Source organism: Oculina patagonica, chromosome 4 (genome assembly GCF_052425735.1).
Source record: "Oculina patagonica isolate OP01 chromosome 4, crgOcupat, whole genome shotgun sequence".
NCBI lineage: Eukaryota > Metazoa > Cnidaria > Anthozoa > Scleractinia > Oculinidae > Oculina > Oculina patagonica.
Window position 1 is genome coordinate 3,304,115 of NC_135761.1, and position 26,392 is coordinate 3,330,506.

General features: G+C 40.5%; 1 protein-coding gene across 1 annotated transcript; it reads right to left on the bottom strand.

Annotated features, from left to right (window-relative positions):
* Positions 1-217: 217 nt before the first annotated feature.
* LOC144651263 (V-type proton ATPase subunit d 1-like) lies at positions 218-26,392 on the bottom strand. Its single transcript, XM_078511198.1, has 8 exons — positions 26,230-26,392; positions 24,447-24,618; positions 23,399-23,577; positions 22,779-22,858; positions 21,880-21,957; positions 19,081-19,257; positions 1,901-1,978; positions 218-1,324 (listed from the first exon to the last, which is right to left on the bottom strand). The coding sequence occupies exons 1-8, from the start codon at positions 26,375-26,377 to the stop codon at positions 1,163-1,165; spliced, it is 1,074 nt and encodes a 357-aa protein (XP_078367324.1). The 5' UTR covers positions 26,378-26,392; the 3' UTR covers positions 218-1,162.

A 26,392-nucleotide genomic window follows, 5' to 3' on the forward strand; every position in this document is an offset into this window, starting at 1 on the left:
CTCCCTGTTTTCCGCCTTTCACCGAAGAAATGCAACGACTGGAGGCAGCTAACCATAGCAGTAATAGCGATAAAGCACTATCAGATCTAGGCACGGTTAGAGTAGCCTGAATTTCAGACGTTTCATCTGGTCGCGCGCTCCCGAGAAAATTTTCTCGGGAGCGCGCAACCGGAGAAAGATGTCTGAAACTCAGGCTACGGCTAAAGAAGACTCAAGGTTTATAGTCATAGATCTTGTAATTTATTTCAGCTTTCAGTGATTTGTGATATCGTCATAATTAACCTTTACATAAGTGTTCCCTGAGTTGGCTTGGGACCTTCGTAGCCCTCACGCTGAGAAGACAAGTTTCCTCGAAAAAGGAAGTTTTCGTAGCGAATCCGTTCTTACGCAATTGTGAAGAATAACGAAATTTAAAATCCTAACATTTACAGAAGTTGATCAGGCTACCAATTTTCGGGCCTTGGAATTGCACGAAAAGGGCATCAAACTTGAGTCCTAAACTTATCCTAAAAAGCACCGTATTCGCAAAGTAAGTCACAGCTTCACAGTGATGTCCAGTGTTAGCAACGTATCTGACGTATCTTGGGCTAAAATCCACACTGAAAAGGGCAGTTCATCTGTACTGCGCTAAGAAACTTTTCGATTAAAGAAACAAATATATGATATCCATATATATAAGCCTTTTCAACTCTATTTACTGTACCTTGGCGTACATTATTAGCAATCTGTTTACTTATGCAAGTTGAATTCATCTCAGAAGAAAACAAACTTCTCTCTTTTCAAGCTGAATTCCTTCCCCGCAAGAGGAGCTCCTGAGATTCGCCCAGATAAATTACGCTATAATTATGAATACATTTTACTATGTTATATTGGTAAGTGAAAGGCTCATTCGTTTCATAGTTTTTTGTAGTCCTTGAAGGAAGAATAATGTTATTTCAAAAAGCCAATTTTGTAGTGTTAGTGTCAAAAGTAAAAACACTCACAATGATCATACTATATTGAGAAATTGAAAACACCCATAGCACTGCTTTCTTCAATTTTCTCTAAATTGATAAGAAAACTACATGTAAAATTTTATACATGTACAAACAAAAGGTGGCAATTCAGTTCACTGTCGTTTCTTTGATCAGAGCTATTAAGTCATAATGGGTATCTTGTGAATTTAAAATATAGGAATGTAGTTGTCAATCTTTGACTTGTTTCTCTGTGCGATGCATTCAGCAATCCACACAATATTCCGGCACTCCTGTTCCTTGAGTTTGACATAAGCATAAAACACTCCAAGATGGAACTGCTGTTGAAATGCCAGGGTGTTCATCTTCACCTGTAACAAAATAACAACAGATAATACTGTCAGCTTCTATCTTGATCAACAAGAATTATTACCAAAAAATGAACACCCCCCCCCCCCCAGTGGATACTTCTAGACTTGCTTCAAGTCGACCTCTTTTGAGTGACGAAGTTACGAGGGAGTCACATCCAGCATGTGTAGTTAACAGGTTAAGATAATGAATTCTTTTTTTACTGGATGGGTGATTAATCAGCCCATCACCCAACATCCAGAACATTTCTTCATCAGGCCTACACCCCACGACCAGGGGCCACAGACCAAGGTCCCCACCAGCATAGCTCTTTGTCAATAATTCATGGAAGCTAATCTCGCAGCCAGATCTTCTTAACTCTTGGACGAAGTGAGTGAACATTTGGGTATGAGATTTACATGGAAGCTTCACCCCCCACAACAAGGGGGACAGCTCAAGGCGAGATTAACATGGAAGCTTCACCTCCCACAACAAGGGGACAGATCAAGGTGAGGCTGTAGAAGTGGCATACAGAAGCTAGTCAGGTGAGGTGAAGTAGTTAACAGACTTGATGCAAGATTAATCATCATGGTGCATACCTCATGTTCAAAGAACTTGTCCTCAAGAGTCTTTTCACCAGGGTTTGTGCCAGCTCCTTCAAATAGAGACTTATAATCCTGTGGGAAAACCACACTTGAATTCATTTACTTGACAATACAGAAACAGTGCATTTTGCAGCAGTAGCATTCAAAATGTTGTTCTGTCAGCTTGTCATCATAATTTATGCTACACACTTGCAATATGAGGGTTTTGGCGCAAATCCAAAAAAATGTGTTCGGGGCTTCGCCTGGCTCGCCTGCCGGCTTCGCCATTCTCGCCCCTCACTGTTTTTTTTGGATTTGCGTCCAAAACCCTCATATTGCAAGTGTGTCGGGGTTAGATGACAGCCTTTCAACCCATGCACATGTATCTAGGCAAAAAGGCACCCTTTTAACACTTGTTGAGGACTGTCCTAAAACAAGTGGCCCCCGCCAAGCCCCAAAGAACAGGCGCGCCAGAATTATTTTTCAATTGAACAAATGCTCTTATTGAGTAAACGAAGATGGGAAGAGGGAGAACTGGAGAAATTAACTTGAATGTAAAGAAAAACTTGAAAAGATCTCATGGAAAAGCGTTTACAACATACAAAAAAACTAAAGAAAATGAAAAACAAATAACGATCTTTTTAACAGACGAGCTGATTGAAAAATTAAAAAAATTAGACAGCAGTGTTGTCGCAAACGTTTTAACAAGCTAAACAAAACTTGCACGCTCCGGTGAGTTGCGTGACATTTTCAGAGAGAGTCTGGAAACCATATTTCTAGTTCTCAGGCCCTTGGACGAGCAGAAAGAAACATGGCGGCCTAATCAGGATTTAGTGTTTGGGCCGATAAAAAACGAAACAGAACAGATATTACAAAAAAAATACGCTCAGTTAACGCGCTGTAATTTTTTGTGCCCCCACAGAAGCTGCCGAAGTGAAGCGAAGAGAAGAAATCGAGAAATAACAGGATTTGATCACAGAAGTTTATCGATCGATCGAAAGAACTTTCCCGAAACATCGGACTCAATCGGGCCTGTTTATTTTTTTTCTGCTTCAAGCATTGCTTCCACGACTTGATATGTTATCTGTCTGACCTCATTTTGCCAAACGGGAGTAGAAAGTTCGGTTAAAATAAAGCAAATCGCTTGGAAAAGCACCAACATTTTAGCCTATTTACCAAACTTTACCAAGTGTCTAATTAATGATGACATCATCCTGATGCCCAAAAGCGCATGCGTACTTGCTCAAAATAGGTGAAAGGGTACCACAAGTGAAAAACGTGACAAAGTGAACTATATATAAGTTAACGCGGCCGTAATTTTTTGTTAGTTCACAAATTCTGGTGAAGTCAAGGGAGGTAGTGGATGGCCAACCACTTGAATCCTGTTATAATGGCTTGTGCGGATGGTGAATTACGGGGTATAGGGGGACTCCTTTCAGTGGGAGATACCCCTGGGTGAACCCGCCTCGGCCCTACTGATAACGTGGGGGTGCTCAGAAATTCCTCGGGATTTCAAACCTCGGCAGAGGTAAAAATGCGGGACAGCCGCCTTGTCAGCGGCGGGGAAAAAGTCCTAGCCGGGGCTAGGCAAGAAACAGCCAACGAGCACCCCCCGCCCAGGGTTTTGCCCTTTCGTTTGACCTGTCACGCAACGTCACGCGTGACTGTCACGCTCTGTGTCACACAATGTCACGCTGTGTGTAACACAATGTCACGATTTGTGCCATGCGTTAATTTTATTTTTCTGAACACTCAGATTAAATCCAGCGTTCATTTTCTCAAATCTGATTTCGACTCGGCTGAAAGACGTCTTTTTAATTTCTCCAGTTCTTGTTTTTTTATCTCATTTCTCAATTTTTCAATGTCCGGCTGTGGAGATGACTTTTTTTGGCTTAAATTTTTTGAAAGGTGCCTGCGAACAGTCTCTTTGAGAGCCATGTAACGAGAATATTCATCCAAAATAATTTGGAACTCTTTGTCATCAACTTTATTGTCAATGAGAGCGGCAGAAACAAGTCTATTGACAGTTTCACGTTTGGCAACAGCAAGCGAAGTAATTTCATTATTTTTCAAAATTTTTGGTTCAAGTTTTTTACTTGCTCCAGTGAAAGCGGCAGACAAAACGCCTGTAATGGCAGCACATGCAGCGAGAGGAACGCTTACCGGCAAACCAACGACCGTTACCGCGGTGCCAAGACTGGAAGCAGAGAGAACACTGGACAAACCACCCATTGAAATTGCGGAATAATGAAAAAAAGACTTCACCTTTTTATACTTTTTCAAAACAGCTCGGTATTTTGCAACTTCTTTGTCAAATTCTGAACAAATTTGATTGATTTTTGTTAACCTAAAGTTTTCTGGTTGATTTGGCAAAGCGGGATACAGTGTTTGTTTTACGCTGTTTTCTTCGCTAACACCATAAGCAGGGGCACTCGGGAGAACATTAGCAGATGACATGGTCTCGTATACAATAAAAAAATATTAATTTAATTCTAATTCAAAATGCAGCGGAGCTCCAACAAAGTCAAACTTACTGCCAGTTTTGTCTTTGACGGTCAATGTGACACTGTTCACACTCTGAACAGCGTCGATTCGACGTGAATTATTGATAAAATTTTGAGGGTAATGAACCAAATCATAAGGTTTTCCGGTTATTGGTACACAAGCGAGAATGTCACTTGGCTTTCCATTATACAAGTTATTTTCTTTGGAAAGTAAATCGCAGTGAATGTAATAAAAGTCTGGCTTAGTAAAATCTTCAATTCTTGCGTTAGCAGCATCAACAATTGTGTTCTTAAAAAGTTTAGAAAGATTTTTATCAAAAGAAAAGCTTTCAATATTTTTTGTTTTTGTTATTGAAAAGCCTCTTTTTAAATCATCCCTTTTTACTGTTAGCTTTTGTTGATCTTTGAACTTATTAGTCAGGTAAGTTGTAATTTCATCAAAATTGTAGTTGCCTGGAAAAAAAAACAGCAACATTGTTGCTCACATTGTTTTGTTTAATGCTTATGGAGCCAATTTCTTCCAGATTACGCCAGCTGTTTTGTAACGAGCATGACAGCAGGCTGATAAACCTTGGTTTTTCAATTGGCTGGTCAAAGTAAACAGCTTCCCCGTTGGAACTCGCGTCGATTGTGAGCACAACCATCTTTATAATTATCTTTTGAAAAATAAATCTTTAATATAAAATGGCGCCGCCTATTCCGAGAGCTGATGACATTTCTCAATCAATTTTTCTTGATTCCAAAGAAAGAGATTTTATGAAGTGGATGAAAACCCCAGAAGCAACTAAAATTTCTGAAGCGGCAAAAGACAATGCATGGAAACCTTTTCTTGCAAAATATCCAAACGCTGACCGAACAAAATTTGTTGCACAGGTTGAGTTCGCGTACAACCACACAGCAACGGCAGACATTTATTACAAGGCAGGGCAAGGCCATTTGATAAATGTTTTTGGCTCTGACAGCAAATATTGGAGCCCAGAGATGAAAAAAGCACTGGGGGTGAATCAAATTTCAGGCGGTTTTCCACAACAGCTGTCACCAAGCGGCGCAAAAGGCTCATCTTTGCCAATTCCAGCTGTTGGATTTCACGAAGCCGCACCAAGTTTGAAAAAAATATTTAACAGCCAAATAAACATCTACGTCACACCAGACCAATATTTCACAACGAAATTAAGAGAGATTTTTCAAAAAACAAAACTGAAGCATACATCAGGAAAAGAGTCAAAAAGGTGGCTTGCTTGCCAAAATATGGGCTACTGGCCTCAGCAACTTAACTTTGCTGTTTGGTGTGCGACAACAGGCAGTGGGGTAAGCCGAGAAATTTTCGATGAAGAACACTCATCTCTTAGCTTGCCACCGATTGTGCGAAATTTTTACCTTTTTCACGTTTATTTCACGATAAGGCGAATATTGTTTCAGATGGGGGGGATTCAGAGCGTAAGCGCCTTGCCTGGCGACCCAACGTTTAGCCAGTTTGACAACAAGTACGACGTGGCTTCTTACAAAAGAATATGTGCTGAGTTCGGTGTCGACCCGTCAAGCGATTTCCGTTTCACAACAGGCGCAAACCACGGACTTGGTAACGTTTATATCTGGATTACTAACATTGGACCAAACAAAACTGGAGCAAAATACCCCGATTACGATAAATTTTCGGATGAAGGTGGAACTGCAAGCAAAGGTAACTTGATTCAATACATCGAGCCAGACGACGCTGCATATGCACAGGCAGACTGGTTTTGTCCTAACGGCACTGAAGGGCTTACTCAGGCAGGTTTGTCGAGAGTAAACCAGTCGATAGAGGCTTTTGTCTACTGTATTCTCGGTTCGCAGGTGAACGTTCGAAGTAGCATACTTGGAACAGGCGGCCGTGCAAAGGAAGCGCAAAGTGAGTTCCTCGTGTTGGTTGAAGACGCTATAAGGCAACCTGATCTGGCAAAGTCGGTCCAAAGATACCAACTAGCCATCGACGAAGCTAAGGTTCGGCTTAACCTTGCAGTCTGCCCAGGTGCCTGGCTGATGCCCGCTCGTATGGTGATAAACACAGAAAGCGTTGTTGGCTACAATAACCAGCTTAAGCAGGCTGTTGTTGGGATGAAATTAGGAGTGAATGATGAGGTTAATAAAGCTACAAAAAAAGCAGCTCTTAAACTGATGGCCGGAGGAAAATCAAAAATCAACCCACCAAACAGCCACCCTTCAAATCCTATACACAAGAGCGCCACAGCAAAAAAAAATCAGGCACCCGCCGCAAGCGCTGCTGAAACACCAGCTAGCAACGCGCAAAGCGCTAAAGCTACGAAGGCCGTAGCCAATGATTCACACGAAATAAACAAAGCAACTGTCGCTGTTGGCGCGGTTGGAGCAGCAGCTTTGCTCTACACCCTTATGCGTTAACGTCTCTTTTTGATGTATTTTTCAACAAGAAAAGCAACCACAGCAAGGATAAGCAGCCAGGTGTGCTCTGCAAGAAATCCAATTACTTGACCAGCGGTTTTGAAAAGAAATTTCGCAATCGAGCCAATGAGACCAGGCAGAGCTGATGCTACCTTTGAGCCAATATCACTTAGGCCTTTTCCCAACGCTTTGCCGGTGGCCTTCAAAGAGTTTGTAATGGCACCAATTACAGAACCAATCGTGACACCAGCAGCAAGAAGTATTGCTGTTACTGTCACGCCATATTTTTTGAAGATCTCTTTGATCCTCTCACGAAGTGGAAGCGCCCTTTCTCTTTCTGCAATCTGCGTTTGCAAACGCCCGAGCTCCTCGGTTCTTTCTGCAACTCTTTCTTCCGCAGCTTGTTTGTTAGTGGGGGATGCATTCTCATCCTCTATAACAGCTTGATCTTCCTCGTTTTGTTGCTTCAGCTCGGCTTCTTTTTCTTTTAGATCATCCAACGCTCTTGTGTCGTTGAGCCTTTCTTGCAAAGTGTTTCTTTCGCTCTCTTTGGCAGCGATGCCTGCCCTTAGTTGGTCGACTCGTGTTTTTTCTTTTGCCATTTGCTTAGCTTGTTTTTCAAGAGCAGCAACTTCTTTTTTTTTGTTTTCAAAATCCTTTTCAAGATTTTTTTTCAGTTGCTTAAGTCTGCGTAATTCTGATTCATTTTCAACATTTGACCCACGTTGATCCATCTTGGCATTTATTCGCTCGATTCTTATTCTGAGATCTTTTACTTCTTGGGTGACTTTTTCTTTCTGCATGGCAATTGTTTCTGCCTGTTGTAGTTGTCTTTCAGCTTCTCTTAATCTTGGTCTCATTTCTCTTATTTCTTCATTGTTTTGAGAAATCAGAGATTCCGCTTCTGGCCCAAGGGGGGCTTTAAACTTGTCTGTGAATTTTTTGAGAAGGCCAGTTCCGTCTTTTTTGAAAATTTCGGTCTCGCCACCTTTTGATCCAAAGGATACAATTGTAGTTTCATTGCCACTCTTTTTGCTAAAACCTATTGGGTCTAATTTTGCGAAGTTCACTTTGGGGAATTTTCTTTTGATAAAATCTTTAGCTCTGTCAATCATTGCCGGTTTGTCATCTTGATGAATAAAGCTTCCCAAAAAAGGTGTTTCTTCGTAGGATGTGTCTGGCAGCCCGCTCTGTTCGTGCTGCATCGTTTGCATCTCATGTTGTTCACCCCCATGGTAGGGTGTGGATGCCTCCCCGGGCTGAAATGGTCGGGTTGTGTCGACCTCTTCTTCCTCTTCATCATCGTTATCACTGTTGTGGTCAAGATCTTGGTCCAAATCAGGGTCCTCGAATCCAAAATCACCACCACCTGTTGCCATCGCTTAATTTATATATATATATTTTCAAATTAAACTTTTCAATTTAACAATAAAACCAATCGAGAGATGGCTGCTGTTCAAGAAAACCTTCGACCGGGACGCACAGAGAAAATACTCGGCGCACTGAAAGCCGAGCGCGCTGTAAAACGAATCACTTTTGACCGCACTGAAGCCAATCCAGAGGAAACGTTGTATGTTTCAGTGCCAAAGCTGAACGAAAACGAGGTCATTGTGCCCGGCTCGCTGGCGCTGCGCTTCAACATCGACTTGAGCGGAGGCCATGCCAACAACTTTCTGGTTGACAACGTCAGCCGAGCTCTGGTCGACAAGTTTGTTGTAAAGTACGAAGGCACCGTCGTGCAGGACACGGTTGGCTATGACATCTACAAAATATTTGAGGACTTTTTCCTTTCGCAGGAGGAGCGCGACGACAGGGTGCCAGAGGGCATTCAGAGCGAGGACCTCAACAAAATTCGCTCAAATGCTGGCGATAAGAAAACTTCAGGTGTGGACGCAGAAAAAAAGCTGAATGAGATATATGGAAATAAATACCGCATCCGACTGGATCACCAGATTTTAACTGACCATGGGGCATTTTATCCTCAGGCACTATACAACGATCTTGTGTTCGAACTGAAGCTCGCGGCAGCCGAACATGTGGTCAGAGGCTCAGATACAACAAAACTAAAATACAAGTTGACAAACATCCAGCTGGAGTACGAGATGATAAGAAGCAAGGAAATTGCAGATGAAGCGTTCAGCGCTTATTCGGGCGGCAAAGAGTTCGCTTACGACCACATCCAGCGTGATAAAGTGACGACTTTTGCAAAAGGCTCCGACACACGTCTGAATCTAAGGGTCAACCCGCAGAGGAGGTCCATGAAAGGTATCTTGCTCCTATTTATTGAGCAATATAACAAAGGTGCAAGGAGCTCGGAAAAGTACATTAACCCGGACCTTACAAAAGTAAGCATCACTGTCAACGGCTCGCCAAACATGCTGTACAACAACGGCATCGAAGGAATGGACATTTGGGGAGAAGTTAAAAGATTCTACATGAAAGAAAAAAATAAAACGCAGCACATGACTATGCAAAAGTTTTACACAGAAGACAAGTTTGGCCTTCTTATTGATCTGCGTTCCATGGCTGACCACTCGATGCACGGAAGCGGCACGCGCCTTGTGAACACAAAGGACGGTGTCCAGCTTGAGCTAGAGAGGAAAGCAAGCGGCTCAGGTAATTTGAACTGCCACATTTACGTAATCAGCGACGCCCAAATGAATATAATTGGTAGGCAGTTAGAATCTGTGCTTTTATAATTTTTTCTTTGAAAAAGTGTACCTTAGGTACATATACGAACGAAGATGGATCCTGCCAATATACCCTTCAACGCCCTCATTGTGGGACCAACGAACTCAGGAAAAACAAGATACGTGGTCAATCAGCTTTGTGGCCCTTTCCGAGGCAAGTTTGACTACATCGTGCTCATCTGCCCGACGTTCGCGCACAACAAGACTTATTATCGCTTTGCTGAGGAAGATCTTCGATTTTTTGTTTTAATTTGTGAGCAGCACGAGGTTGAATCTTTGTTAAGGCTTTCAAGATTTCTTTTTGAGGGAACGAACACGCTTATCATCCTCGACGACTGTGCTGCTTCGAAAGATGTAAAAGGAAGAACAGGGGAGTTGGTGAATCTTGCTTTCTCTGCTCGCCACGCAGGTTTGAGCGTATGGGTGTTAACTCAAAAATTGACAAGCATAACATCCTCATTCCGCGAAAATGTTGCGGCAATCGTTTTCTTTTACACCCCCTCTGCCAAGACCACGAAGGCAATCTTTGAGGATTACGCTGGCGAACTTGCCCATGAGGATTACAAAGAAATCATTTTAAAGCTAAAAAAAAATAAGTTTTCGCATCTTGTCATTTCTCATCGCCACCCTTACGGCACAAAATTTTTTTATTGAACATATTTTTTAGAGTAATAAATGGCTGACCCGTTCGCAACTTCTCCTCCCGAGAGCGTCAAGGGCGCTGCAAGTGAACAAGAATTAGCTTCCGTAATGGAACTGCTAGGAGCTGAACCAGAAAGTACAGAAAGCGCTATGGCACTCATTCAAGGCCCTGACATTCCTGCTTTGCGTGAACAGCTTGCAATCCTTGTTTCAACAGGAAAAGCCAAAGAAGCAATCGGTGTGCAACTGACACACGAGCAGGTGAAGCGCTTGACAGATAAAGAAGTTGAAAAGTACTTAAAGAGATATGAGGCATACGTTGGATCCAAAACAACCGACAGCTTGATTGACAGCTTTATTTTTCTTGTTACCAAAGTCGTTGGTAAGGCCGTAAATATCAAGGACGTCAATGATTATCAAAAGGAACTCAAAAACGACTACATTATCAGTAAAGAGCTGTCCACTTTGGCAGGCGGTCTGGCTTTGAAATGCGGCCGCTTTCTTGCCGTTGCAAATGCTGCGCTCATCACAACAAAGCACATTGTTTTAAACGAAGCCGCGCCAGGCGCGGGGACCCAAGGGGTCCCTACAAAGTTGCACACTTCGCTGTGCGAAACCAAAGGTGCTTCCAAAGATGCGGACACAAACACTACTGAAGATTTTTCTGAGCAATGCTAAGAAAATGCTAAGTAATTACTGAACAATGCTTAGCAATTGCTTAGCAAAAAATCTTGCTGAGCAATTTTCTATTTAAATATTATTTTTTTTTATTATAAATGGCCGAGCTCGAACAAACTCCGATCGCTCAAGAAGAACAGAAACAAGTTACTTCAACAACTCCAGCAACAAAGCCTGCCAAAAATCCAAAGCGAGTTGCTGCTGGCAAGCTTGCAGCTGAAAAAACAAAACAGGCTCGTGAAGCACAGAAAAAAGCTTCTATCGAGGCTGCTGCAATAATTGCAAAAGAAAAGGAAAAGAAATCTGCGGCTGCAAAGCGAAATGTAACACCACCGGCCGTAACGGAACCAGCTCCGCCCGAGGCTCAGCCGCAATCAAGCGGTCTCACCACAAATCAATGGATATCTTTGCTTGGTATCGGCGTTGCAATCGTTACAACTTATGTGAAACGCGAAGACATAAAAGCCTTTATAAACGAAAAAAGAAGTCCAACATTTAAAGCTCCGCCAACTCTTATAACTGATGACACACCAGTTACAGCAGAAAGTATTGGAAGGGTTGCAACGCGTTCTTCAGACACGCGCCAAACGGGCTCTAGAATTCCGCAACCAACAAGCCAAAATGGCTCAAAAAGAGGAATCCGTCCGATGGATTAAAAAAATTATTAAATAAATTTCATTTAAACATTTGCTATTTTTAAGTAAACGAAATACGATGACCGACACGAGGACATACACTATGCCTGACCCAATGGATTTTGGAAACTTTTTTGTGCTTTCTATGCTTTCAAAATGCTTTGAAAAAGATGAGGTACGAGCAACAGCTGCTTTGAATGAGGGAAAAGCCTATTTAAACCGGCTGGAACCAGAAAAATTAAAAAATTTTCATAAAATTGCTGAAAAATCTGTAGAAAGTTTAAACAGGAGGTATGAGGATTTAAGAATACTTGAAAAAGAGTATGAAAAAATAGAAAATGAAGAAAAAAGAAAAGAGATGATTGAACAAGCAAAATGTGCGGTGTTTGCTGAAATGCAAAAAATCTTTAATTCTGCGGTTGATGATCTTGGTTTGACCATCGAAAGTTTTTAAGAAAGTGATTTCTGTTTTACTTTCTGACTTCAGCAATTAACTTTTTTTTATTAGAACTCTTTGATGAGATTAAAAGAATTCATAAAATTATTTTTCAATTTAAATATTTATTTTTTATTTTATAACAAACACCATGTCTGACAACAAGCTCGTGAAAACACTCATGGATGCCGCCACCATTACAGGTCTCGCCGCCGGAATCGGCTGGGCTGCCAAAAAAGTTGTGAAAGAAAACTTCACATCCGACCCAAGCAGCAGTTTTATGAACTATGTAAAGTTCACAGCCGTCATGGCTGGCAGCGTTGCACTTAAACAGTATCTCGAGGACCAGAAAATTCTCCCCACCAATTAAAAAAAAAAAATATCATAATATAAGAACAAAAACACACAATGGCAAGCGTAGCGATTATGGCTGGCGGAGCTATCTTGAACGCTGCTGCTTTCATTGGCGGCAACTATCTTGCTCGAGCTTTGGGTGGCGGAGATGACGCCGCTTTGAAAGAAAAAGAAAGACACGACAAAGCTCTCGAGGCTTACCAGGCAGCTTACGCGAAGTACTCTCGCGACCGCACGAAGCTTCTCGACTGGATCGAAACCAACAATGAGATCAAACAGCAAGCGAAACAAAACTTTACGAACACAGACTACGCTTTCAAACTCTACAACCAGGCACATCCTGACAAACAAATGATTCCTCCGAAAGAGCCCAAGTTCTCTGATTTTTATCAGCCAAGCGAGCAGCAGAAACAAGGTGAACTTATGTTCGTTGGCGCTGGCGCGCTTGCACTTGGGTACGCTGCCTTTCGGTTTCTTTAAACGTTTCTTTTTTTTCTTGTATACGCATGGATGCAAAGATCTCGAAAGTCTACTATAGCCCCCAGGGCTACTGGAAGGGAATTGCAGCGATAAAAAAATTAGCCGAGGCTGCCAAGGTTTCCGAAGATGCCGCAAAAAAGTGGCTAGTTAAGCAGGCCCTTTGGCAGATCTACCTTCCGGCACCACGATACGTTCCTCGCCCAAAATTCGATGTTTCTTCTCCTAACGCGGTCCACCAGGCGGACCTTCTTTTTCTGCCACACGACAAACTGCCGCGAGGGCGAAAAGTTTACAAATACGCTCTGACTGTTGTCGACGTTGCCAGCCGTTTCAAAGAGGCCGAGCCTTTGGCCTCCAAAGATTCAACTGAGGTTGCAAAAGGTTTTCAGACAATTTACAGGCGAAGTGCACTAAAATGGCCACAGATGCTGCAAGTTGACCCTGGTCGCGAATTCATGGGAGCTGTTACCAAAGAAATGGAAAATCATAAAACCTATATTAGACGCGGGCGTGTTAATATGAGATCAAGCTATTGTTGAACGTTTTAATCAAACACTGGCAGGGCGCCTGTTTGGTTATCAGTACGGTGTCGAGATGAACCTGCCATCTGGCCAGCGGTCGACAGCGTGGGTAAAAAGGCTTCCCGAAGTTGTTACCGCTCTGAACAACGAAGTTACCAGTCTTACTGGAAAAAAACCTGCTACTGCAATCAAAGAAAAGGCTGTTTCGTCCAAACCGTCCTCAAAATATACAAGGCCTGTTGGCTTGAAAGAAAAAAAACTCCCCTCTCTCGTTAATGTGCGCTATCTCTTCCAACCTGGCGAGCTGGAAGGCGGCGTAAAAAGGGCTACAGATCCGATTTGGTCATTAAAAGTCTACAGCATTGAAAGGTCTGTTACTAAACCTAATCAGCCAGTTCTTTATTACTTGCACGATGGTCCAAAGCGCGGCTTCGTGCGTGAAGAATTGCTTATTATTCCTCCAAATACACAGTTACCACCAAGCACTTAGTGATTGAGCCCCTTGGGCTCAGAAAAGCTATAAACGTTCTGTCGGGGCCCCAGCCCCCTGCAACAAAAATACGAACCTTTTTTATGGGAATTTCTGGCGTTGCAGCCGGCGTTGCTACTTCTTTTATTGTTCAGCGAGTCATTTAAACACTTGCCCCTTCTCGGTACAGCAAAAAAAATGTTCTGTCTCCTCGTGTTTTGCGTCGTCGCTGTCACTGGTTTCTTTTCTCACACGGGTGCGTGCCGGTGCCCCTTGGGCACTCCTGAGTGGCTTTTTATTTATTAAAGCACTCTAGAGAGACCTTTGCTTGGCGGCTAGTTAGTTTTTTCACCCCCTTTTATGGGGCGGTGGGCTCTTTTTTTTGCCCCTTCTCTGCAAGAGCTTCGCTCTCGTGCTCCGCACCCATCCGATAGTGCCCATATGCCAAAGTGTTTATCCCATCTTCATTTATCCATCTCTTTGTGTCAAATGGCGACAGCGATTTTTTGTTTACCACTATTGAATGCATCTCGTGGGCATAGCTTCTTAGCATGTGCATTTCGTGAAAGCTTTCCTTGTTTTGAAAAAGTGCATCTTTGAAGTCTTTATGATTTATCTCATTTTTCGTCACGCACTCTTTCACCCCCTTTGCCTTTTTTATATTTTTTTCGTCCACTTTCAGCGTGTTACAACATTTTGACTCACTTGCTTTCGGATGTTTCTCTTTTATTTTTTTGACCAATTCTTCGTCGTTTGCCATTATTACCTGCATTTTTTCCCCTTCGCAAGTGCACTCTTTTATTTTTGCCTCAGGAAAGTTTTTCTTTATTTTTTCGATTTCATTTTCGCTTTCACCTTCTGTCATTATTGAATACATTTTCGGCCTCAAACAAACACACTCTGAAATCAGTTTTCCTGCGCATTCGTCTTTCATTTTCCCCAACACCTTTTTGTTTTCTTTCGAATAAAGTGAATGCTCTTCGGGGTAGTCGCTTGTGTCGTACTCGCCGATGTTTTTTGCCATGTCCGCGTAAACGTCTTCTGTTTCTATCACAAGCAAAAGGCTGTCTGTGTCTGTATACAAAAGCTCGCAACGCTCCCCATACTCCTTTTTCAGATGGTTGTAAAAGAAGTCATACATGCATAGCTTGCTTACGTCAAGGATAGTCATGCCTGTGTAGACCGGTTTATTGAGAAACAGCTTACTTTTTCGCATGTCTATTCCGACAAGATCGTTTGAAAACATCACGTGCCTTGAATACAATGGACTTGCGACCAATTTTCTTATTTTATTTGTCTCGTCGCTTCTCACTATTCTTATGTCTACACGGTTTCTCAGGTTTTCCATTGTTTTTCCAAAAACCGAGTTGTTCATTAGCTTGTAAAAGGTCTTTTCAAAGTTGTTTTTTGCTTTTTTTCGGAATTCTGTGTTCATCCGGATGTAGGGCTCCATCCAGCATTCCTGTTCAAACTCTAAAACCCTGTGCACTTTTTTGAGTTTCATTCCCTGTTTTAAATAAAACTGCAAGTTTCGGTAATGCACGACGTAATTGGTTTTGTCTTCAAGCGTTAAAACAAGCTTTTCAGTGTTTGGGGGGTTTAATTCAAGATCATTCATTAATTTCTTTTGGTAAGGCGAATACATTTCTTTGTCTATTTTCTTTTTCTCTGGCGCTAATGGGTAACTGTCGTGAGCGTCATGCAGCTCTTTCGGATATTCTAACTCCACCTCCATAATCCATCCAGTTTTTGCATGCTCTTTTTTTGTCATTATTTCTTTTTCTATTGGCATAACCTTTTTCCATCTAAAACCACTTTTCGGAAGCGGCTTGCTCATTGCCCACCCGTAAAGGTTATTCGCATCGAGATACATTATGTATTTTTTTGGTTGACTCGGATCAAATCCCTTAACATATGGGTTGTTCGCCTTTGCATATCTCTTGCTTACCGACGAAATCCCGCCTCTTATTCCCCTTTCGACGAAGAGGTGCATTTCGTAGTCTGTGAGTAACTCAAGCTCCACACCTGTCTTTTTCAAAAGCGCATCCCAAGAAAGACCTGGCGACGTGTAATAATTTGCGGGATCCAGATTGTACTTCTCAAGGCATAATTTTCGAAAGTTTTCAAAAACGTCCGCTAACAGGGTAACGTCCGTTTTGACATACAAATCGTGGTAGTCTCCAAGATTTTGGCAGCCAAAGGTTTCCCACACTTTTTGCGCGTGTGCATACTCTTTGTCTGTTATGTGCTCGCCTGTAAGTTTACTGTAGAACTTTTCTTTTTTCGGCAAAGTTGTTTCTTTAAATCTTTCCCATGAGTCCATGTATTCATAGGGATAAATCCCCTTTTGTGTTAACAAGCCAAATTTTTCTATAAAAATGGTTTTTGCTTCTTTGTATCCTTCATCTGTTATGTGGATGTTATTGACAATTTGCCATTTTTCTTTAGTTTCGTCCCCACCTTTAAAAAAACTTTCACTCAAGTTGTTATAATTAAATTCCTCCCACACTTCAACGTATTCGCTTGGATATTTTCCGTTGTCTAACAACAGTTCACTTTTTTCAAAGAAAACCTTTTTCGTCATATTTAATGCATCCTTCGGCGTATCTTCTACAAGTTTTTCAAGCTTTCCAAGTAAAAAGTTCAAAGTGTCAATAAACCTTAAACCCCCCAGTGAAAATGTTATGTATTTTTCCATGTTGTTTGCAACACACTTTACCTCTTTCTGTGCCTCTTTTGAAATCTTCGAAATTGACTGCATCAAATGGTGAGCATCGTAGCCACTCAGGTTATGAAATGCAACTGGTATTTGAATATTTTTTGGATTTATTTTCATCATTAAGTTACACACGTTGTGCGCGGCTCCTCGAAAATTGCCTGTTATGTGACAATGATCCCTCACCGCATCCTTGTAGTTCGGCTGGATAAGCGGCTCTTTGCACGCTAGGCAGTTTTTTTGGTTTTCAGCGGCTAATTTGTGTGATTTTTTTTCAAGCTTTTTTAGCTTATAATGGTTCCCGCTATTAAGAGTATTCGCCAATTCTATTCTTTCGTAATAGCATTTTTTGTGTAACTGTCCTAAGTAATCAAACTCCTTTTTATTAGATTTAAGCCAAACCGGCAAAGAGTCTAAAAAGTTTTGTTTCACCAACGATTTTTCGCAGATGTGGCAGTTTTCGGCTTTTTTAAAGTTTGCCCAGTCTTTTTGCGTCATAAGGAGAGGTTTTGGCTTTGACAATTCATATCTTATTTTCTTTTCTTCAATTAAAAGACAGTTCAAAAATACTTCAACGGCGTTTTCTCCTCTGTAAACGAATGGTTTTTCGTGTTCACCATCACTTCTTACACGCGTGTAAGCGAATCCGCATGCCTCGTGCTTTTCTGTTTTGTACGTGTAACTTTTCTGGCGGTTCTCGGGCGTTTCTCGGCGCTCTTTTTTTAACAATGCCTCGCCGTCGGCGTAAATCGTATAAGGCGCTTTCATTTGTTTTTGGTAGTTTTTAAAAGAAAGGGTGTTTTTCTCCTCATCTGGCATTTCGATTCTTGTTGGCTTGCCTTTGACCCCATTGCAATACTTTTTGTGCTTTTCAAGCAAGTCTTCTCTTGTAAAATTTGTCAAACACATCATGCAAAAGTGTTTTTTGTTACTGTGTTTGGTTTGGTCGTGTAACAAAGCGCTAATTCTTTTTATAAAACAGTAGTGCTGTTTCAATCCTGACTCAATCAACATAAGGTTTATACGGGGTATTTTGTTTTCTTTTTCGCTTTGTCTGAGAGGTATCACACACCCGTCTTTCAAGTGCCACCCAAAAACATTTATTGCAAGGTTTCTGTTTTGCGCCTCAAGCCTGTCAATCTGCTTTAGGGGTGTCGGAAAATCGATTCCGTTGTAGTTTATGCCGTCATCAACGGGATATTTACTTGTTCTTTGAGGATCTTTTCCGTTCGCAGGCGGGAATAAAGCAGCTCTCAAAGCCCATTTTAAACACTGGTTGTCACTGTTTTGCACGTTAATAATTGCTTTTTTGTTTGCCAGTTTGGGAGGCAAAGGCAAGTAAGTTCCTCCGCGCAATGGCCGATAACGCGCAACATAGGTGTACGCCCTTGTTATTCTTTCAACAACCCACCCCGAGCCCCTCTCCGACCAAGCCTCGATTTCTCCCTTTGCTTTGTCAATAAATTCGTCAAACTCTTTTTTTATTCGGTCTTTGGTGTTTTTTGTAAAAAGACGCGGTTCTCTTTCTCTGAAATAGTGCTCCATGTGTTGCGTAACTCCGTTTCTTTTCATCGAAAATTTTACTTTAAGCCCGAAGCTTGCTTTTATGTCATTCAATTCTTCAATTTCACTTTCCAAAAGATCATAAAACTTTTTTTTGTGTTTTTTTGCAAAAATTAAAAGATCTTTGTTGTTTTTTTCGGTTTCGGGTATGTCCATTTTCCATACTCGGAGCCAATCGTTAAAATCGGTGTTGGCCAGTAAAAAAGACAAATTTCTTTGCGGGTTTCTTTGAAATTCACGGAGGTTTTCCTCCATCATAGCTTGCAAAACTTCTGACGAATATCTTGCGGCAGCCATTTGGTGCATATACAAAGTAAAAAATATTTGTTCAATTGAAAAATAATTCTGGCGCGCCTGTTCTTTGGGGCTTGGCGGGGGCCACTTGTTTTAGGACAGTCCTCAACAAGTGTTAAAAGGGTGCCTTTTTGCCTAGATACATGTGCATGGGTTGAAAGGCTGTCATCTAACCCCGACACACTTGCAATATGAGGGTTTTGGACGCAAATCCAAAAAAACAGTGAGGGGCGAGAATGGCGAAGCCGGCAGGCGAGCCAGGCGAAGCCCCGAACACATTTTTTTGGATTTGCGCCAAAACCCTCATATTGCAAGTGTGTATGCTGGTTACACCTCATTACAGTCAAGTTTTGATTATCCAAACTTTGATTTTCCACACTATTTTAGACTGCAAACAGTCTCCTTCTCTTCCTAGCACGCGACAAGAAAACTTGAATGTGATCCCTCTTTGTTTCTTCCCTTTCATTTGTATATCTTGGACTTTTCTTGTAGCACTTAGGATTTTAGGAACAAAAACCGACTGCTCTCTAGTTGTACAACATTCTTTTTCAAGGTTCTCAGAGTTTTAAAGATTCTACTGTGCTAAGAAAAATTATTCATGCCAGTCAGGCAGAAAAATTGGTGGTCACCACCTGGGTCACATTGTTTCTAAACAGAGCCTTTAAATTTATCTTGGATTGTGAAATTTAATGCAGTTTGCATGAAGTGTCAGTGCTCAAGGCAAAGAAGTCCACACTACATGAGTATCTGAGGATGAAAACAGTACTCATGCCACTGAACCAACAAGGAACTAAACTGAAAAGAAAAAAAACCTACCGAGTAGTAATCAGCCACAGCTCTAACTTGTTCATAATCATCTGCCTTGGCCAGCCTTGACAGTCCCTCAGGGTACAGCTTGCCGCACTTGGGATATAGTTTATTCCGATCATCTTTGCCAAGCTCGGTGCCAAAGGAGTTGATGGTGATAATGAAAGCTCTACGATCAGCCTCAAACTAAGTACAGCAATGTAGAATGAATCACATTAGAAACATTATCACACTTGACTCTCTGTGCCAAAACATCAATACATGAAATCTAATGATAATATTCATTTCCAAAGTGACCCAATTTTCAATGTCTCATTCAGTGATTACTGTTATCTAGTTTTTTCAGTGTAAATATCTCGTTATGGACCTCAGTTTTTTTTGGGGAGGGAGGGGGGAATCTGTGTCCCATTCTAAGTTCAGACCTGCCAACTGTAAGGAATGGAAATTTAGATATTTTTCAAAACAACCCAGGGAACTTTGTTGAACCCTGCTGATTCACTAAGAATTGGAGAAATCAGGTGCTAATTTGCCATAAGAATGCCATTGCATACCAGGGGATGCCAGTCGCAGTCTGCCTAGGAGACCAGGGAACTTTGCAGATCCATAAGTTACATTGCGTTACATACCGTAAACACCCGCGTATAAGCCGCTCCCGCAGATAAGCCGCACCCTGAGTTTAACAACTCAAATGTTGGAAAAAAAGTTTTTGAAAGTAAATCAAAGAAAATCCAAAGTCGAAAAATCCAAAGTTGAGTCTTTAGGAAGTCTTCTTCATCGAACGTAAACTCAATGAACGTACATTGAAACAGAAAATACTTCAGTCTTACCTTAACCCACAATTTGAGCTCTTTAATATAATGAAAACCAACTTTGACATATTATGGGTGATCTTTTTCTGGCATTTGTTGACAGGTATTTCTTCATTCAACGCAGTTTTCCATAGATTTTTGTGTGACAACAACAAGAACTTGCGTTTGAAGAACTTTCGTAGCTTAGTAACCAGGCATTTGATCGGACGCGAATATGGGACTAGGCGAGAACGTAAAGCAAAACAAGATGGCGATGGAGGCGTTCGGGTTTCGTGGCTATCATATTGACAAATTAAAGAGATTTGGGAGCCATCTATTGGAGATAAACTTGTTGCATAAAGATAATTTCGTAATCAGTTTGACAAATTTTTCATCAAAGTGCAAAATGAGAAAGAAACAATTGGCCATCAGATGTTACTCGTGAATACTCGTGGTATTTTCTCGCTCGTAAAAGTATCAATATTACTGTTAAAGTTATAGGCCATTGTCGACACTGCAAACAGTATAGGAACTGTCAAACTTGCAAAAGCAATGACCGATACTCTCTTGTAGTTTTATGTTTTTTAATTTACATAATTTTCCATAAATTAGCATCAGTTAACGAAAATTTACGGCACCTTTTCCGAATGTTCCCGCAGATAAGCCGCACCCCCGCTTTCGAGCGAAAATTTTTGGAAAAAAGGTGCGGCTTATCTGCGGGTTTTTACGGTATCTCTTAAACTGTTTCTTGTCTTTAATTGTGTACACTCCTTTTTTTTAAGAACATCTAATTTTTGAGCTGAGGCTGAGCATTCTTATCTTTTATAATTTGAGGCTGAAAATGTTTTAAAGATCCCGGCCTGACCAATCGATGAAACCGATAATCAATGATAATCGATAATAATCGATGCCAATTAATCGATTGATATTGGAAATCGATGACCAATCGATGACGGAAAATTTTGTGACTTTTAATTTCATCGATTTTCATCGACTGTCATCGATTTTTATCGATTAGCATCGATTAGCATCGATTATCATCGATTACCATCGTTCTCATCGATCGTTTTTTATTTGTTTTGATTCAATATGGGTGTTATTACATCAAATCAGTGGCTCTTAAAAGCGCTTAATACCTCATTTATTCATTTCCTTATATACTGTTATGTCTGTTATGCAGCAAAAACAATGTTCTTAAAGGGGCAAGGTTTACACTAGCGTATAGGTTACTTGAGAAGATGTGTAAGGTCCGATGTTTTATCCCCGGCTTTATCCGCTTCTTCAGACATTGTGCGCTTACCTCACGATCAGTAGTTTTAGGATTGCGAAAATCTATTTCCGGATATCCTGTAGAATCATCCTGGGGATGCCCAAGTACGCCGCAAGATATCGGTAACAATCGATGATAATCGATGAAAATCGATAGCAATCGATGTAATTAAGGAAATTTTATTTGTGACTATCGATTGGTCATCGATTGGCCGATACCAATCGATATCAATTAACTAACCATCATCGATTGATATCGATTAATTGATTGATTTCCGATCATTGATTTTGATCGATTGGTAAGGCCTGGAAAGATGTTCTTAAGTTACATACTATAGTGTTTCAATAAATCAATGCATAAGTGACCAGTAAACTTATCAAAGAGCATTGTTCACCCCAATGTGGTGTATGAAGTTGCTTTTGACATGCTTGTGTGGCCTGCTCTCCATTATCTGGTGCCGCAGACAATTCAAGGTGTCCCACCAACCAACTCTTGATAAATTTGGCATTAAAAAAGCATTGAACACAGAGGTTCACAATGGCCAAAATAAAGATGTTCCTAACTCATCTGATCTCAGCCTGGGGGATGCTCTTGGTATGTTCTTAAACTTTGGCTAATCTTAGCCTCAACGAAAATGAAATTTTCCAACAAAGAAGAAATAAAAATATAAGGTTTCAAATGGTATAACAAGATTTGAAGTGCAGATCCTTGGATTTACAAACATATGATACAATACAACAATAGACTCACTTGAAGTATTGGACACATCACATCTGCAGTGGTCCCACCTAAATCTTCACAAAACTTGAAGAAGCCTTCAAGATATGCCTGATGAAAGAAGATGTGTTAATAAACAATTCTTTGATTCAAATGTTTAACTGAATCATGCATGTATCATTCATCCACATGTCCCTTGACAGAACTGTGCTCTGTGCGGGGGTTTAAATCTTACTCGGCTTTCATGAAAACCAATGTAATTGATGGAATTCGGAGTTTAAATTAAGTATCACTCACTCACACTTACTCTTGTTATTGAAAGGGAAACTTATTCTCGCTTTTTTCATTTTGGACAGCTCATGTGTTCCTATCAAGGGAGTTTTAAATAATTCAGGTATGGCAATTTGATTTCATTCTTTACTTCAATACTCCGTTCTTGAATTGAATATTTCAATGTTCAAACAGCAACTCTGGTTGAAAACTCGAATGTTGATTTCATTAATGCGACAGACACGTGAGAATTGAATTTAAAGTTCCCTAATTTGCATAAAATGGGTAATAATTTTTTTTTCTTCTGCCAGTAGTATTTTTGTACCTTTTCAAAATGTTTTGCCTCTCTTTTATTATCATAGCGTAGGAAAAAAGTGAAGAACAAAATGATGAGAAAACATCATGTGTGACATTTTAGGGTTGACTAGTTGCAGCCGAAATAATGCAAATTCTGGACAAATTCCCATGTGCCTGTCACGTGAAGCCAGAAAACAATCCAATCAACATTCCAGTTTTGAATTGAGTCGCTGTTTCAAAATTGAAATATTCAATTCAAGAATGGAATATTGAAGCAAAGAATGAAATCAAATTTCCATTAATGAATTCATTAATTCACCCTTGATAGGAACAATGAGCTGTTTTGACTGTAACACACAACTGACCTTGTACAATGTGTTTCTGATTATTTCAATGTTCATCTCATCTAAGTCCTGCTCTGATATGCATTCCACAAAAAATGGTGCTGAAAATAATACATGTATACTTAGATTAAGCACTGTTTTATTACTGTCACGTACATGCTGTCTAGCAAAACATTGCATTGGGTACACGAATCAAGTGTGGCACTTATTCGAGGGCGGCGCATATTTGAGGGAGGTGCTTATTTAAAATTTGGACGCCACAAAGAATCTATTCTTTTACTGACAGTAATTTAAAATACTGGTAGCGTCTTTTATTGGTAGTATTCGTCTCTTACTGAAGAGAGAAGGGGCGTTAGCTGTCCTGCCAAACTTTGCGGCCTTCACAACATTTACAGGACAGTGAAGTGTAAGAATATTGGATAAAACTAATGGTCAAGCGGTAAAACAATCACTTTGAACTGCAAAACATCACTTTTGATGGAAAGAAATGTCCAAGTTTGTTTTAGAGTTGCCGCATTGGGACTGCGACGCTTATTAGGGGGTGGTGGTTATTAACTTTAACTATTCGACGGCAGCGCTCATTCAAGTGAATACCGTGATTATGACTGTCCAAGGATTTTTGTATAGGTGTCTCTACTAACCTAAAGGGGTGTCAATCATGACGGCATTGTACAGCTCTGCTGGGGTGGATGCAATATTAATAGAAGCCATCTCCTCAAAGCTTCCCAGAGGATGACACTTGGGGACTAGCTCTGTGATGGGTCGCTGATGCAGTGTACCAGTTATTAACAAGATGATATTGTCAATCATGTAACTATACCTACAGAACAAACACAGAGTCCATTGAAAAAAATTGATTTTTAAAAAAAAATATCACTGAGTTGATGCCTTTAATGAGAGTGCTGTTGTTTTCTTTTTAAGAATACTGTGAGCACATTTTTGTCTCTTTGTAAAACAGACAGTCTCGTAAGCGGACAGCTCTACTTACGACCGCCTTGTTTGAGGCCCCGTTTTAACTCCCATACAAACTCTGTATTTTTTTTTGTACTTTCAGAGATTACGACTTAGACTTTTTCTTTGTTTTCAAGCTCCTGTAAGCGGACACCCGTACCCCAAGGAAAATCCTAATAACAACTTCTGTATTTTGTTTTTATCAATCAACTTCACACCGCCGTTCGTCACAATGATTTTACAGTAATTACAGTACCATATTATAGTGTTTGTTTTGTCGTCATCCACGTCTGTCTGGTTATTGTTATCTGGGCACCCGTAAGCTTCCATCTATCCCCTACACCTCTAGTGTCCACTTATGAGAACCATTCTCGTAAGTGGCCAGCTCCAGTTACGGACACTTTTTTCGCGTCCCGAGGGTGTCCGCTTATGAGAGCTTCGACTGTACAACATATCAATACAAAATTACCTATTACCACCATTTTTATTGAGTACAGGGCTTATTACAGTTTGAGAGCATAAGTGCTGACATTGTTAAATGATGTGATGTGTTTTGGGGACAGGACATCCAAACCCAAATTATAGGTTCAAAGAGGGAATTGAACATAAAGTTTTCATCTCTACTCAAACTTGAACCACCAAGCAAAAGAGAACAGCAAAGAATTTGAATAATAAGTGAATTTCACACCAAATGAACAGATTATCAATCATACTGTCAAGTCAGGACAACAAGCTTACGTGATAAAATCCATAAAAGTTGCCATTGGTTCCAAGGCTTGATTGCGTAGATGTCTAAATTCAGTGACCAGCTTCTCTCTCAGTCTGTCATCGATAACTGACACATTCAAAGGACCAGCCTCATTTTGAAGAAAATTCCCATAATCTGTACTCTGTAAGTGAAGCTTTAAATCTGCAACAAAATTACAAAGAGCGATTCAAGTCTTAATGACAGTTGCACTAACCGTTCATCTGTGAGTATTCTTACCAGGGCTCAAAATAACGGCCGGTCAACGGACAATGTCCGGCCAAGATGACAATTTGTCCGGACAAACATTCGATTTGCCGGTCATTTTGACCGGCCATGCACCAGACCCAAAAAAATTGTTATGCCAATGTATAATGTTAATTCTAACAACTTATTTAACCTTTACTCGTGGAGCGATTTAATAGGCAGTGTCAGAGCAACCTCTTTGTTAAAACCACAGCTAGCTCCAAAGTGTTACCTTTAATTCCCAATCTGAAATACATGAAGTATAAATGTCATTCCAATTCGGAAAATATGATACATCTCTTTTTGATCTGTGCAGTTCTGTTCAGGTCAGTATTAAAATGTAGTATAATGCGAAACTTCAGCAAAAGAACGTGCACGGAAAAAATAATGTCCAAAGCTTGGCAACAAGGTATTTCATTCGAGCGTGAATGAGGGAAAACAACATGACAGATGTTTGCATTTTGCCTCAGTTGGTGGACCTGTCGCTATCACATCTTACAAGAGTACTGAGAAACTAAATAGAAAAAAATGGCAGGCAAAACGGTGGAGATGGCGGGTCCTTTTCTATCACGCAAACAAAGACGATTCAACGAAATGCAAAAGTGACTACTATTTTCAATATTTTGACCGGTCAAAAATGACACGTGACCGAGCTAAACTGGGTTTGGACGGTCAACATGACCGGCAACTATCCAAAAATTATTTTGAGCCCTGTCTTACTGTGCATGCATCCATGTTGCTAAATCTTCTATCCAACTTGAATTTAAAGCTCTTACTTTGACCCTTCTAATCTTGCAAGTGATCAGTCCCATTTACAACCACCACTGTAAAACCATGATTGCATTGGCACTAAAACTCTGTAATTAAAAGCTCTCTTGGCCACTGCATGGATCTAAGATCTAATGATCTTAGATGCATTGTGGCTCCTATTATGTTCCACTGCCGGACACAATCTGATTCAAGTTACATTTCTGTATTTTTAGATGTACATTTAGAGGCAAAATATGGTATTGGATACCTCGCCTGAATAAAAATGTGGCTACAGTGTGCCTAGAAAAAAGAAAACTTCTGATCTTTGATTTTTCTTTGATTTTTGTGGTACTGCAAACAAAATACATTTCAATGGATGGCCAAAATATCATAATTAACAAACCCAGAAAATGGCTAAACAGCTTCTTAGAATTTTAGTATTTGCCATGATTGAAGTAAAGCAAAATTTGGTTAAGTGTTGAATCCAACGTGGTGTAAAACTACATGCACCGACTTTCATAAAATTGATAAAATTACAGCAACCTAATGTATATTTTATGAAAATACAGATGATCTGTTAAAGCTTTTACATGTTCAAACGAGATTACCCTGATCACTATTCTAGCTTACTCTGGCTATGCTATTCAATTTAAGTCTTACTTCTAATTTGATATTCAACATAAGAAATACTGTCAGGTGAACCTAAATTGATACGACAAGAAAATGGTCTTTCTGTCATGACCAGCCAAAATATTCTTATAATATGAACTCGTTCCTTACCTTCGAGGGTTTCGCATTGTGACAAATTGAGGTAGTCACTTTGACTTAAGACTCCTGATCTAAATCCTCTGACTAAACCTTCCAGATAACCATTATCAACATTGAAGAACAACTCGTGAAATGACAGCATTTGAGTCGTCTCGGCCATCTTTCTTGTCCAATA

Excerpts from the sequence above, each read along its gene's own strand:
- LOC144651263 (XM_078511198.1), bottom strand. The coding sequence starts at position 26,377 with ATGGCCGAGACGACTCAAATGCTGTCATTTCACGAGTTGTTCTTCAAT. Across the intron at positions 24,619-26,229 it reads ACAATGCGAAACCCTCGAAG|ATTTAAAGCTTCACTTACAG; the intron begins GTAAGGAACGAG and ends ATTTTGTTGCAG. Across the intron at positions 1,979-19,080 it reads CTGTGGCTGATTACTACTCG|GATTATAAGTCTCTATTTGA; the intron begins GTAGGTTTTTTT and ends GTTTTCCCACAG.